The sequence below is a fragment of the Budorcas taxicolor genome, chromosome 3, assembly GCF_023091745.1.
Source record: "Budorcas taxicolor isolate Tak-1 chromosome 3, Takin1.1, whole genome shotgun sequence".
Classification (NCBI taxonomy): Eukaryota; Metazoa; Chordata; class Mammalia; order Artiodactyla; family Bovidae; genus Budorcas; species Budorcas taxicolor.
Window position 1 is genome coordinate 24,152,511 of NC_068912.1, and position 15,880 is coordinate 24,168,390.

General features: G+C 44.4%; 1 protein-coding gene across 1 annotated transcript; it reads right to left on the reverse strand.

Moving 5' to 3' along the window:
- Nucleotides 1–419: 419 nt before the first annotated feature.
- On the reverse strand, nucleotides 420–15,665 carry HAO2 (hydroxyacid oxidase 2). The gene is made up of 7 exons (XM_052637997.1): nucleotides 15,535–15,665; nucleotides 13,398–13,549; nucleotides 11,254–11,537; nucleotides 9,589–9,798; nucleotides 4,847–5,005; nucleotides 4,243–4,312; nucleotides 420–475 (listed from the first exon to the last, which is right to left on the reverse strand). The coding sequence occupies exons 1-7, from the start codon at nucleotides 15,663–15,665 to the stop codon at nucleotides 420–422; spliced, it is 1,062 nt and encodes a 353-aa protein (XP_052493957.1).
- Between the last annotated feature and the right edge of the window lie 215 nt (nucleotides 15,666–15,880).

Sequence of the window (15,880 nt, forward strand, 5' to 3'; positions counted from 1 at the left end):
GGAGTATGATTTTTGTTGAGGAATATTTTATAGGTATAGCTCTTCTGTTCCTGGGTACAGATTTCCATAGTTATTTCATAAAAACATAGTATATTCAAATAGTTTTCATCACTAGCTATTTCAGCCATTGCTGATCTGCTCTTTTAAGATCTCTGCTTTCAGAGGAGGATTTCGGGCAAGAGAGCAACATATACAAGGCAGTGAGGCAAAGAAGAGCATTGGCATATTTGAGGAAGACGAGGGATTTGGGGTGGAGTGGTTGAGGGTGCAGGAATAAGCTGCTGGCCAGGATGGGACTCAGGCAAGAGATAAGCTGCTAGCCAGGATGGGACTGAGGCAAGAGGGCATCACACACCCTACTGTGATTTTGTCTTCCTCCTATGGGCAAACTCTGCAGTCAGGCCATTGGCTCTCTTTCTTTACAACCTGGAGAACTGGATCAGGTCCTGATTGATCTCAGCAACCGATCGGCAACCTAAAAAAAAAAAAAAAATGTAGTTTAAAAGCTCATTTCTCTGAAACCCCAGTCACCACCCCACCATGGGGATAGAAACAAGCCTTGACCCTTGTCCTCACCCTGATAAAATGTTACATATACAGAATTCATATCACGTAATTCTGATTACATTGGGAATTATTTTGTAAGCCTGTGCTTGCGTCCTCTTTTAAAACATCCATGGCAAAATGGCATGGTAAAAAACTTAAAAGCATTATTTCAGCCTTTTGAAAAGTCAATTTGTGTGCAGTGAATACACCTGACTACTGAACCACCAGGGAAGCCCCTGGTGTTGATGATAGGTGACAGGAATGACAGCTGAGGGATGCATAAATAACTCATAAATGAACTAAGTCAGCAGAAGCAGGAATTTGGAGGCAGAGGTGCTCTCATCAGAAGTGACAATGGTTTTGACAGCTCTGGGTTTCCACGGGGCAGACAGAATAGTGCAGCTTTGGAGAGGGTAGACTTCCTCAAGGAGCACAGAGATGCCAGAATAGAAACTGCTGATACATTGTAGTAGAAATAAATATTTAAACTATGCAAAAATGTCTCAGTAGTTGCATCAAAGTGTGTGATACCGTTTTGAGACACTTTGAAGCATCTGTTCCCATTTAAGCCCTGGTGCTATTTGTGTACTTGTTCTGCTTATCAGTATAAGCTCATCAGATGGAGTCTTGGTCCACATGGTACCAGGGACACTGCCTTGTTCTTGGTAGAGGTTCACTAAAGGTTTAACAATGAATTCATGATTACAATGCATTCCTGTTTTTTCATTACTGTAAATTAGGTGGATATTCACACTAAAACACTTTGGCCAAATTAAAACAAAGTGGGTAATTTCGAGCAATAAAACTCAAGAAGATTCAGCCCCTGTTGAATCTTCTGTTTCAGCCCCTGTCCCTTACAAGAGATGAGACTTAAGTGAGGTCTGTGCACACATAATTTGTATGTGCACAGTTTCGTCTTCCAAGACAAACTGGGATTGTAACATTCCTATATACAGTTTTGGCATATGGTCTCACAATTAGGAAAAGATGATTTATAAGCTTATTTTCATTTCACAATAGTGCAAATAGGGTACTCTTCTCAGGGCTGCGATGTCACAAGGTTACAGAGGAAAAATGTCGCACATCTCCAGGAGGTTTAGGATAGAGAAGTCATACTGACTGATCACCTCCTGGGTGCTGGTTTTGTGTCAAGCATCTTACATGCATTGTGCAGGGAAGGGCTAATCTTGGACTGCAAGGAGATCCAACCAGCCCATCCTAAAGGAGATCAGTCCTGGGTGTTCATTGGAAGGACTGATGTTGAAGCTGAAACTCCAATACTTTGGCCACCTGATGCGAAGAGCTGACTCATTGGAAAAGACCCTGATGCTGGGAAAGATTGAGGGCAGGAGGAGAAGGGGCCAACAGAGGATGAGATGGTTGGATGGCATCACTGACTCAATGGACATGGGTTTGGGTGGACTGTGGGAGTTGGTGATGGACAGGGAGGCCTGGCGTGCTGCGGTTCATGGGGTTGTAAAGAGTCAGACTTGACTGAGCGACTGAACTGAATTAAACTGAATGTGAAACTCTGTGGGGTTTCACATTATGATTTTCTATTTGAGTGAGTTCCACTGAAAACACAGCCCTCCTCACCTGAGACCCCCTTCTCCCCAGGGATCAGCTTGGGGAGTCTTTCCTGCGGGACCGATACCCACAGAGAATGCTGAGGGGTGCCCTTCAGCCTGGGTTTTCTCTTCTTTCCCTTCTTCCCCAAACCCTCCTGCCCATCCCACATTTGGTTGTTGATTAGTCATTTTTCTCTGCATTTAAACAACACATTCTCATTGGAGAACAATTAGAAGGAAAGGAATATAAAAAGTTAGGCACAAAAGTATTCGTCATCCTGTTTTCTCTTTCTTTTTTTCCTGACCGCATTTAAAAAGAGTGCTCTCTACCCTTTGTTTCAGAAAAAGATTTTCCAGTCCCTATTTCCATTCCAATGGTTGTTAAGTATAAACTTTTGGTGGAATAAAAAAGCTTTGTTATTGTGAATCCCCCCACCAGGCTTCTGTTTTAAAAGTTCAGACATAATGTCACAAAGACAGGAGGAAATATTTGGGGGAGCAAGAGAAGTCACCTCAATCTCTTGGAACCTGCAGAACTCATAGATCTTTCCATCTCTCTCCCTCCCAAGGGCAAAAGACATCAGCACGATATCTGTTCACACTTGTGCCCTCCTTGCCCTCATGGGAGAGACTTAGTAACCTTGGGTTATTTATTGACTTATCTTCATAGGCACTGGCCTCAAATGGACAGTCCTGGTCCTTGATGCCTTAATCCACTCCCCAAGGTTTTGTTTTTTTTTTTCCCCCTATTAATCTACTCAGTTGAAAGGGACTGGCATTAATTCTGGTCTAAGTTTTCTAGCTTAAACTACTTAAGCCCAAAAGGCTGAGTTCACAGCCCCAGTGAACACTACGTAGCTTGGATGCTGAGTACAAGATACTTGTCTAAATAGCTGATGAAAACCAGACTAGGAAAGACCTGGACACCTTGCCTTGTGCCTGGCAGATGGCAGACACTTGGTAGCATCATCTGTGGAAATAAGTCAATGCCACAAAAATGGTCTTGACTCCACTTCAGAGCTCTTGATTCATTATTTTGTTACTTCTGGAGGAAGTGTCTGTTATTACCAAATTTTAGAGTTGAGGCCTGAATGGAGGTCTTATTTGGGTTTATCTTGTCTGCCTCTCACGTTACAATCTGTTACCATCTACAGCAGACAAAGGCAAGCAGAGACAGAGCTACCGGTGACTGACTTTGGGCAGGCCAATTTTCTAGGAGACAGCTCCAAGCATTTTAGGACATTTAACATCCTTGATCCCTGAGTACTGAACACCTCCAACACCAACCCTGCATCACTGTGCCAATGAGAAAAAAAGATAAGCCACCCCCACCCCCAAACCAAATGATTCGGAAGAAGGAAGTTCCCATCATTAGCCGAGAATCACTATTTCACAGGATCCCTGGATTCCAGCGATCACATGGATTTGCTGAGCACATACACGTTTTTCTGAGCACTGCTTTACAGTTACCTCATTTTTGCCTGATACCTGCCTGTGTGTAACTTTGAGACATTCAGGTTTGTCTTGCTGCCTGTGGTTACGCAGGATGATGTTTCTTCTTCTCTCTGTTCTGTCATCCTGCTTGCTTCCACCTCCCCAGTTCCTCCATGCTTTCCCTGTGACTTAATTTCTCTACTCTTCACAATCCATGAATCTTACTTAAAAGATCACCCCTAGAACTACATCTGACAAGTCTGATGGGATCTGAGCAGGCCAAAGTGAAATGGGACCCTCTTTATCACCATCTGAAATTGCATTTGCTTTTGTATCACATTCTGAGTTTGTGCTTGACTGGCTCAGATGGTAGAGAATCTGCCTGCAATGCAGGAGACCCAGGCTCGATCCCTGGGTCAGGAAGATCCCTTGGAGGAGGAAATGGTGCCCACTCCAATGCTCTTGCCTGGGAAATCCCACGGACAGAGGAACCTGGCGGGTTTACAGTCCAGGCGGTCACGAAGAGTCAGACATGACTGAGCGACTAACACCTTCAATCCACTTTTGTGTCAGGCATTTCCTCTGTGCTCTCTCTGGGTTTGGGGGAGGCAAGTGAGAAGGAAGGGCCTGAGCTTCTCTTCTTTAGACAGCCTGCTTTCAGCTCTGAGTTAGGAAAAGCATGGTAAAAACTTACCTGTCAGCGTCATGGTAGTGTGGAATTCATTTTTTAAAATGTCCAAAACTTCCTTAACACCATGTTCACCCTGCTCACAAGACAGAGAAAAGAGGAGACACAAAGCGGCGTGAAGGAACATCCAGACCACAGGCTGAGTTTCAATACTAAGTGCGGGGACTTCCCTGGTGGTCCAGGGGTGAAGACTCCATGCTGTCAATGCAGGGGCCTGGGTTTCAAAGAGTTCGTGTGCCTCCACTAAAGAACCCATATGCCACAACAAAACTGAAGATTCTGCGTGATGCAACTAAGACCTGGCACAGCAAAGTAAATAAACATTAAAAAATATTTCTAAGTGAGCTCAGAGCTGTGGTGGGGAGGATGGGGGCAATCTGTGAAATTTGAACTATGTTGGGAATAAGAGGAAAAAGGTGGGGCTGAGAGCTCTTGAAAATTTACAACATGCTATGGAAGAAGTGTGGAGGGGCAGGTGAGGTGTCACTGTCCTTCAGGATCTGTGGCACCTCCAAAAACTGGTTAAACTTGGGGGTGAAACCACAGAAGCCCATGGAAACAAATGAGAAGTGGGGTGCCTTCTGGTTGGTTTTCATTTTACCGCTCTCACCTTGCAGGCAAGACCCCACAGGATGGGTCTCCCCACAAAAACGCACTTAGCCCCGAGGGCTAGAGCCTTCAGCACATCGTTGCCAGTCCGGATCCCACCATCCAGGTACACTTCAACCTTCCCTTTCACAGCGGCCACCACTTCTGTCAGGGCGTCGATCTGAAAGCAAGAGACAAGTGTGGCTCAGAGACTTCCCTCTGGACTCTCAGGGCGTCACAGGACAGCACTGCCCCCCAGGTTTGGCCGGCTCCAGGAGGTCTAAGCTGGGGGCAATGCCTCGTGGTTCTACGCTTGAGGCTGCAGGTGCTGTTAAAGCAGGGTAGCTACGTTCCCAAGGCCCAGGGACTCTTTCCAGGCTACCCTCTCCTGCCATTTCCTGCTCCGACAGAGTTCAGGTGTTTACAACTTGGAAGAAATTCTTGGTATCTCTTAACATCCCCACGGGGGCATTTTCCATTTGTAGTGTTCGATTTTGTGTGCTGAGTCACTCACTTGTGTCTGACTCTTTTCTGCCCCGTGACTGTAGCCCTCCAGGGTCCTCTGTCCAGGGGATTTTCTAGGCAAGAATACTGGAGCAGGTTGCCATGCCCTCCTCCAGGGGATCTTCCCAAGCCAGGGACTGAACCCAGGTTTCTTGTTTCTCCTGCATTGGCAGGGAGATTCTTCAGCACTAGAGCCGCCTGTTCTTTCTATTTCATTTTATTTTTTACAAACATTTTATATTGGGGTATAGCCAATTAGCAATGTGATAGTTTCAAGGAGACAGCAAAAGGATTCAGGCATACATATACATGTATCCATTCACCCCCAAACTCCCCTCCATCCAGGTTGCACACAACATTTTAATGTTCTTCTTTTTAAAGGACATTTTGACTTTTGATTCTCTTCCACCTTCTCTGCTTCTAAGGCGGCACAATTAGAAATGTTCTCCATTGCTAAGGCCCTAAGTCTTTTTGGCCAAACAAATGTGATCAACCGTGACCCTAGTGTCTGAACCACAGCCTGTTCCATATACCTGGGCTGTAACTTATTCCTGACACAACACATCTGAGCAACTTGTTCCTGATTCCCTTACGAGTTATCTGAGACGTGGGAGAGAAAGACAGCGGTGACATTGTAAGAGCGGGGTTGAAGCCTTAGAAAGACAAAACAAAAACACCTGATCACTCTCGCTGCCTCTCTCCACCGGATCTTTTCTCCTACCTTTTCTCTTTCATTCCCAGCTGTGTGGTCAACAGCCCTGTGGACTTAAGGTGCCCCAGACAGAGCTATGTTCCTGAGTACTTTCAAGTCCGTAAGGAGGGGTGAGGGCAGAGTCTGGGGCGAGGGTCCTGCAGGAAACATTTCTGGAACTGCCTCAGGGCTCCTGTTCTGTCTCTTTGAGGAATGACTGAAAAGGAGTAGAATCTGCAATGGAAGGAGTCGATTGAATTCTGTCTGAATGAGATCCTTTGGTGAGACCGAGCAGAGTATGAAATCAGGGAGGAAAGAGGTTTGTAGTTTCCAAGTGGGTGGGGGAGAATTGAACATTTTGTTAACCTACATGTAAAGACTGGAGAGAATGTGCATCTAAATCAGGGTATTTTTACAGTCCCACCATGGTATTATGAGAAACATTTCTACAAAAGGCTCAATAGCTGTGGCACTTGGGCTTAGTTGGTCTGTGGCCTGTGGGATCTTCCTGATCCAGGGATCGAAGCTGTCTCCTGTATTGGCATGCTGTGAGAAAGAAAGAAATGTACTTGTGCAAACTCTTCTGCCCTGTGCACTTAGTTGCTCAGTTGTGTCCAACTCTTTGCAACCCCATAAACTGCACCCTGCCAGCCTCCTCTGTCCATGGGGATTCTCCAAGCAAGTATCCTGGAATGGGTAGCCATGCCCTCCTCCAGGGGATTTTCCCAACCCAGGGATTTAACCCAGGTCTCCCGCATTGCAGGGGGATTCCTTACTGTCTGGGCTGCCAGGAAAGCCCTTCTAGTGAGCCATATTGGACGATGGAACTGACAGTAGTTTAAGAAGCATGATAGGGGGTGAATTTCAGCCTAGGGTTCATGCAGTATGGCTTGAGAGTTAACGTTTGATAAGCCACAATAGGGCATTCATTAGAGCCTTCTGGGGCCAAAGCTAGCTTTCCCCTGGTTCTGGAAGGAAGCACAGGAGTGTTAGATATGGGACATTACAGAGATGGACTATCACTGAGACAGTCATACCCCTCACAAGGAGGGACTGGGTAGAGAAGAGTGAGCAACTTACCCCAGGCACAAAATTTAAAGGATGTCAAAAATATAAATAATATTTGAATACAACGTTTACAAAAATCAAATGGCAAACTTTGACCTGCAAGCTGGGGGCTTGTTTTTATAAATAAAACTTTATTGGAACCAGCGCCAGGGTTACAGTGAAATGAGTGAGGCAACGTTATGCAAGTGCAGGATCAGATCCTATCTTTATTAAAACTGTTGCTATTCACTGTGGGTTTTTCTGCATTAATTTTCATTTTTCAAACAGTGCATGAAACTATTATTCCTAATTCAGTTTTTTTGGCATCTTCTTGAATTTTGAGCCAAGGGTGGGTCTCTCACTAGCCTCCCACTAATCTTGGTACTGTCCCTGGATGATCTTGGGTTTGGCTATTAGGTCAGATGGCTTGGGAGAACAGTGTGTTGATCAGTGTGATGGGGCAGAAGAAACTCTTTTTGTTCTGGTACCTTCCTTCATCACTGCTCATTCTTTATTGAGGAAGTGCAATGGGAAAATTAGTGGGCTACTTATCCCTACTCCTCTCTAAGAACTCCGTGAGGGAGCAAGACTAGCTAAACTGATTAATGAGAGACAGCCGATTATATAATGTTTTATTAGAGTTGTTTCAAAAGTCAGTATTCTACCCTGTTTGCTGCTGGTTGGTGAGGGGCTCTTTGCTTTCTGTCCTTATTGTCAGCACAGCTGGGTCAGGTCAGGACATGCTATGCTCTGCACCCTCTATTCTGTCAATTACTGGATGCGTGAGAGATGGCTTTATGGGTATCCTTGAAGGACTTGGGTGAGAGAGCTCAGCGCATGTTCTGAAGACCTGCTACTGCTAAGTCACTTCAGTCGTGTCCGACTCTATGTGACCCCATAGACGGCAGCCCACCAGGCTCCCTCGTCCCTGGGAGTCTCCAGGCAAGAACACTGGAGTGGCTTGCCGTTTCCTTCTCCAATGTACGAAAGTGAAAAGTGAAAGTAAAGTCGCTCAGTCATGTCCAACCCTTAGCGACCCCATGGACTGCAGCCCACCAGGCTCCTCCATCCATGGGATTTTCCAGGCAAGAGTACTGGAGTGGGGTGCCATTGCCTTCTCCATCTAAAGACCTACATTCTCCTAAAGTCTTAGGTCAAGAGTTGGGATGGGAAGTAGGAGGCTTGACCATTCCCTGTAGTTCAATCCATGCTTATTTGCTATGAGGTAGAACCTGGTAGAGAAGAGGAGGCCAGTGATTGGCATTTGAAACCTCCAAGTTTCATAAGCCTTGAAATGTATAAACTGGCTGGTGTAGCTTTTTCTATTTCCTGTAATTCTTTTTAAAGGAGAAATTGAGAATGTGCTAAAGATTTCAGGATGGTCACTGATGTATTGTTTAAAAGAGTGAACCGTTGGAAGCAATCCAGATGTTAAACAATAGGAAGTTGGTCATATAAATTGTCCATTCATACTATATACCATTAAAAAGAAAAGCGAATTTATTGAAGTAAAATGATGCTCTTGATATATTGATAAATGAAGAGAAGAAAATTGCACAATATCATATATAGTTTTCAAACCTAAAATGTTACATTTATATTAAGTTGATTACCAAATTATTGTCATTAATGATTTTTATCTTAATTCTTTTTGTTTAGGTATATTTTACAATTTACTTGCAGTGAATATGTCCTACTTAAAAGACAAAAAAAAAAAAAAACAAACACAAAACCTTAAGAGGAAAAAAACTCACTTGCATTTCTAAGAATGAGTCAAGCAGCACAGAAGAATCCCTTGAAAAATACAAGCTATCAATCTCCATGAACATCAGTGAACTTCCTTTAAAAATTCTTTCCCTGCCTCCCTCCTTTTCATTTTCTTTCCCCAGAGTCCATCTCTAATGGACACATTCAGAAGTTAGGGGAAAATTTAGACTGTCTTGGATTTTTAGCAAAGGATTCATAAGGCATTTTAAAGTTTTACTGTGAAAGTTATTTATTAGCTTAAGTGAGGCACCATTTCTTCCTGGGATGTGTCATATGAGAAAATATTAGGTTCCAATCCATGCAGACAGGCAAGCTTCCAGCTGAATGCTTCTTCCAGAAGGCAGGTGACCTTTATGCCTTGGGAACAACTCTTCTATCAAATTTCACCTTAACCACTTATTAACTGTGTGAACTCACAAGTTACTTAACATCTCTACATCTTACACTATCCTCATCTGTTAAGTAGGGATAATAATGCAGGACTGTTGTGTGCTTTAGAGATGACATATGTTGAGTTTGTAAAAATAGCCTGGCACACACTAGACTATTATTAATGATTAGAAGTCCTCCATATATATATAGATACACATACACACATCCACACATACACAGACATATAACCAACATAGTCGGTCAGGGAGAGGGGAACGAGCACCAAATATCACAGAGTGCCTTGCTGTGGACACACACGTACAAATGCATGTGCACACACACAGCACTTACAAACACACCCACTCTGAAGTCATTCTACTTACAGAAGCAGGAACCTCATCAAGCTGCCTCCCTCCATGGTTAGAAACGATGATGCCCTGGACGTTGTGCTTCACAGCTAACTCTGCGTCCTCTTTTGTCAAGATCCCCTTAAGGATGATGGGCAATCGAGTCATGCTTTGAAACCAGGAGAGATCTTCCCAGCAGATGGATGGGTCAATTGGAGACATTTGGAAATAAGGCGTTACATTTCCCTGTGGGGAAAAAGAGAACCTTAGCCTTGAATTCCTTTGAGACTCTCATTCCAAAGATGAGGCACATTTGAAAAGCTGCCATTTGTAAGCTTGAAAAGAGGAACCATACAAGCCAACACTACTTCTAGGTCCTTTCCAAACACAACTTTTGTTAAAGAATTTCTACTCCCATTGCTTATTTGTTAACCATTACTTGTGTCCCTGCTCAATAATTTTGCTAAGACCTGGGAACACAAAAACAAATGAGACACAGTCCTTACTTTCAAAAAACCCCCCAAAATCTCAGAGTTCATTAAGTGAGATAGATAAGCAAAAACATTTATAGGCCCATGTGATTGTTGTGACTGAGATATGTACAAGGTAACAATAACTAAGCAAAACTTCAATAATCTTAAGTCAGATATTGTGTGCCTGCTCAGTCATGTCGACTCTTTGTGACCCTCTGAACCATAGCCTGCCAGGCTCCTCTCTCCATGGAATTTCCCAGGCAAGAATACTGGAGTGGGTTTTCATTCCCTTTTCCAGTGGCTCTTCCCCATCCAAGTATCAAACTCACATCTCCTGTGTCTCCTGCATTGGCAGGCAGATTCTTTATCACTGTGTCATTTGGGAAGCCCAAGTCAAATATTACCCAATATTTATCTTGGCTCACCACGTGAATCAAATATCTATAGGCCCCAAGGTGTCCCTGGAGTCTGAGCTAAGATTCCAGAAACCCTCAAGGCCAGTTTGTGGCTAAAGGGTAGAACTATTGAGTCACTTGGCTGGATATCACAGCTGCTCATTGGCTGAAAAGGCTGGTATCATTATTTCTAATGCAGTCAAGGGATTCCAACTTTACCACAGCTTTCTCTCTCTGGGACACTTCATCCCATTGGACTAAAGGATTTTAATGGAGGAAGTGCCTTTGTAGTCACCTTGTTCAAAAAACTACGCTGTGGCTCTCTGGTGCCCCATGGATGAGTTCCAGGTGTGCAGAGATATTGCTGCCCAGTTTTCAAGGCAGTCCTGCTCCATAGGCATTCACCTTGAATAGGAGCATCTTCTTCAGATGGTCCATTTATCTATGTGTGATCTTTTTCTAAGTGTGCGATAAAGTAGAAAATGTTGGAAGGAACTTTTACTCTCCTGTCTCATGAAAAAAAAAAAACAAAACCAAAACCAAAAAACTGCTTTCTCTAGCTTTCTTGTTTCCTAACACCCAGCCCTGCCCAGAACACTTCTGGGGACAGACTGGCCAGCTCCAGAGGTGAGAACAATTTGTCTTATATTCTGCTTGTCTGGAAGTTCTGAGCAGCAGGAACTCCATCTGCTTTTTGAACTGTGGCATCCCTAGTGCCTGGCACAGAACAGGTACAGAACAATGACTTCTTGAGGAAAGAAAGAAGAGAGGAAAGAGGGATGGAAATCTGCCTCCTGTTACACCTGCCCTCCCGGCTCTGGTATCTTTCCTACCATCTCAGGTGATCCGAGATCTTTCAACAATAAATTCTTCATCAAGTCCACTTGGTTTGTAAAGTCATGTCGTCTGTTGCCAACTTTGGGTACATCCACAGTGATGACCAGAGCTTTGAAACCCAGGGATTCCACCTTTTGGATCATCTGTTTGTTTATCTGCCGGTTTGGGTGCACATACAGTTGGAACCACCGCAGGCCCCTGGGGGCAGCTGCAACGATATCTTCAAGGCTACAGCTGGCATACGTGCTGGTGATGTAGCAGATACTGGCTGCTTGTGCAGCTGTAAAGCAAATGAGCTCAGGTTGGAGGACAGTGACATTCTGAACTGGGGTGAAATGCCTTATAAGTCTGTGTTCCCTCTGGCCAGCTTGCCTGTGAGTGAAGATAAAGCTTGACTTCATTCTTCTTCCCTATCAGGCAGGCATCAGAGGTATTTGATCAGACTGCCTGGGTCCTCCACTGTATAACTGGTCTTATAAACTCTGTATTCCATTAAAATATTTCAGGCTAGAGATGACATTGAGTCCCCAGAACCATTTCCCCAAACCATATGAACATGTTGCAGCTTTCAGATAGGAAATGGACATCTTGTGAACCCATTAATGAAGCAGAAAGGAACTAAAGAAGGCAAAGGTTGAGAACATAATTCCAAGGAGAAGACTGAGCTTTGCAGTAGAAAAAGCATGCTCTCTGGAGTTAGAAGAAAACTAGTTCTACCACTTCTTAGCTGTGTGGCCTTGAGTCTCTTTTTCTTTATCTGTAAAGGGGGAAAATGATAATATCACTCTTATAGGGTTGTTGCAAGATTAAATAGGATATCAGCTATGGAAGTATTTTTTTTTTTAAAGCTATGAAGTGAGGTACTGTACAAGTGCTAGTAATAATGTTGTTGATGATGGTGACGATGATGATGATGGTGACAATGATGTGCCAATTGCATCCTTCTCATTTCCCACTTTAATCATTTTCAGGGGATTCCCTAAGAGGTTAATGTCACTACCCTTCTACAACTCACGGGTAAAGAATTTGACCTAATCATAGTTAATATTTTCAGTTCCTAACATCAACAGGAGATATCGCTTTCTCCTGCCCCAAACAACCCAACACCCTCAACCATGAAGATTTAGTAAAGCAGTCATATTCATACAGGGTATTCATATTTCAACTCAGCCAAATTTGTTCCTAACCAGATGGATGTCACTTTAGCTCTGGAATTCTTGGATTCATCACTTCCTGTATCACAGGGTCAAAGGAAAAGACCCCAGGGAAGCCTTGGGCAACTTGAGAAAAAAGATTTGGTTTCAGTTGAAGATGGCAAATGAATCCCAGAAATATTTTTGCCCCCTGCCCTTCCCATCTCCTCTCTTCTTATTTTTTGGTGGTGGCAAATGAGGGAAGAGACTGAGATGGGACTAGGAAGAAGACAAATCCCAGTGGAAAACTTTTTGTCAAATAAGATGATCAAATCAACTGTGGTTTTTTGGTCATTAAGTTGTGTCCAGTTCTTTGCAACCCATGGACTGCAGCACACCAGGTTTCCCTATTCTTCATTATCACCTTGAGTTTGCTCAAACTCATGTCCACTGAATCAGTGATACCATCCAACCATCTCATCCTCTGTCATTCCCTTCTTTTCCTGCCCTCAACCTTTCCCAGAAGATAAGAGAAATGGAACATTTCCTTGGAAATTGAATGGAACATTGCCAGGACCTTGTGTTAGGAGTAATGTCATGACTTTCTCCTCGACCTGAATTCAGAGACTCGGCATTTAGCCCCAGCCCTGGCCCACGAGGGTTCAAAGAAAGGCCTCCCACTTCTGGCCACACTAAGCAGTCCTTACCCCACAGGGCCAGTGCCCCTTTCTTGGCATGGCTTGGTGGGGTTTTCATACTCTGCTATTCATCTGTAGCTCCCTCCCACCCTAACCATTCTTTATAATGGAAAACTGGTATTTCCTCAATCTTAGGTGAAATGTCAGGCAAATGTAGCTTTAACCATTCCTTTTCCTACCCTTGATTCCAACCAGGTTCATGTCCCTAAGCCCCTTCCATAGAGAAGCTGGTTGCCCCTGCCCTGAAGGACACATCTGCACACCTAAAGGGCCTTGGGAGGGGAGCCTCAGGGTGGGGGCAGCTCACACCTCTGGCTGTGCTCATTTCTCCATCAGGCCAGGCGAGGCGGTGGAAACCTGTGGGTGCGATACAAATGGGAGCGCTGATCTCTGCTCCTTGGATGGTGGTCCGCATGTCCACCTTAGACACATCTTTCAGGTACCGAGGACGGAGGCGGATTCTGTGCTGGACAACAAAGAGATGTTCTGTTGGTGGGATCATTCTCCAGCATGAAGGTGCTGCTGGGACCTCCAGGTTCCTGGCACAGGTCTAGGACCCCACTGGGTCCCAAGAAATCACTCGTGGGGTCAGTTAGCTGGTGAGGCAGTATAGGCAACCAGGAGGCTCCTTTATTCTGGAAAGCCTCTCCCAACCCCCTATTCCACATTAACCTGGCCTTCCCTGAACTCCCACTGCACATATAGTTTTTCTGTTCCCTGCCTGCTCAATCAGAGGTCTGTGTCTTGGAGCCATGCCTCCATGACCAGACTCTCAGCATGTGGAGGCTTTGATTGATGCATCACAACAAGAACTAGAATGGATATAAATGAGCAGGGCATAATTCTAGGCTTTTCTCTCTTAGGTTAAACACAAGTCTGTGTGTGTTTGTGTGTGTGTGTGTGTGTGTGTGTGTGTGTTGCTCAAATGTCCGATTCTGTGTGACCCTGTGGATGCAGCATGCCAAGCTCCTCTGGAAATCTTGCCAAGATTTCCCAGGCAAGAATACTGGAGGGGGTTGCCATTTCCTCCTCCAGGGATCATCATGACCCAGGAAACAAACCCAGGTCTCCTCCTGCATTACAGGCAGATTCTTTACTATCTGAGACACTAGGGAAGCCCAGACACAAGTCTCTTTAAGGCAAGAAAAGGTCATTGCAAGAGGACAAATCCCAGAGAATGATCACAGTTTTCTTTTTTTTTTTTTTTTCCGGTTAGAGGCTAATTCATTGAAGATCTGACTTAAACACTACTTTAGAAGAAGGCAGGAAAATTAACAAGTATTAATTATGTGAAACACATTTGTAAGCCCCAACAGATACTTAGTTAGCTTCAGGGTCCAAAAGTGCTTGTTTTCCACAAAATACTATTATTGCTGTACATAAACTCAGAAAAATTTTTCTGGAAATGCTGACCATGCAAACTTGGGTCAGAGAGCCCCAGTTACTTAATCTTTTAAATAGGAGTAATAATTCGACTTTCCTAATAGTCTTGTGAAGACACATGAGAGGAAGCAATTAAAGTGCTTCATATAGTGTTCAATAAGCATGAAAACACAGAAGACAGTGTTCACCTTGCATCCCATTTTCCAGTTTTTTCTGGCCTCAGTATCACAGAGGTCAGCAAACATTTTCTGTAAAGGGTTAGATGGTATATGTTTTAGGCTTAGTGCCATGAGGTCTTTGTCACAATTACTTGGCTCTGCTGTTGTAACATCACAGCAACCACTGATAAGATGTAGATGATTGAGCATGGCTGTGTCCCAATAAAATTTTATTTATGGACATTGAAACTGAAATTTCACAGAATTTTGACATATTGCAATTCCTCTTTTGATTTTTGTCAATGATTTAAAAGTGAAAAAAAGCCCAGCCTTAGCTTGTGGACCATCCACAAACAGTGGGCCTGAACTGACCATCCAGAAATTGGCAGTGGGCCTGACCTGACCTGACCTGTTTACTGACCCCTACTTTACCACTGTTGTGCCAGCTCAGCTCCTCTCTCTTGAATCAATCTCCTGTTCTCCCCAAGACTCCTTGGGTCTCCATATTTCCTCCCTCTCTCCTGTTATACCTCCAAGCTAGAAGTTCAGGCATTCAGGAGATTTAGGCTTACCCAGCTGGCTTCTCCTCCCTGCCCAGGATGCTGGAGACCCTGAGAGTGTTGTGCTCTCTTTTCAAGCGGCAGAGTTACCATGTTCAGCAGAGGGTGACTCACTTGCGCTAGTTGTGCAGAGGCACTGAGATTAAAGGTCTCTCCACCCATCTTATCCCCATTTACCCACTCACCTGTGGAGAAAACCCCCCAAATCCCCACCACCACCAAAAGCCCATTATGATGTTTTGAATACTCTGTTCTTTGGAGGCAGAAACCAGGACTGCTACCTTCCAAGGAGCTTTCAACCTGGGCACCTTAGCTTAGCAATAGAAAGGATACGGAAGACCAGACTTTTTAAACGCTGCCATGTTGTCATCCCGCGTGCAGCAGTCATCAGCTCCTCCTTCGATAAAATCCCAGGTTGACTTAGATAGGTGCTCCCGTGCATGCGCCTGAAAGTCTGTCAAACACACCAAGGGCATTTCTGGACCTTTAAAGGAAAAACCAAAACCAACCAAACAAAACTCAATGAGAATTCTTCAGATAGTTGAGGCAGGTGAAGGGGTAGGGGTGGACTATAGCACAAAGCTGTTTGGATTCAACATGAACCCCCGTGTAATCTTCATCTCCAAGGAGGGGCTGCCAGAGATGCTGATTCCCAGACTGAGAGCAGGGAGTCATGCTGCCCTCCTCTGCT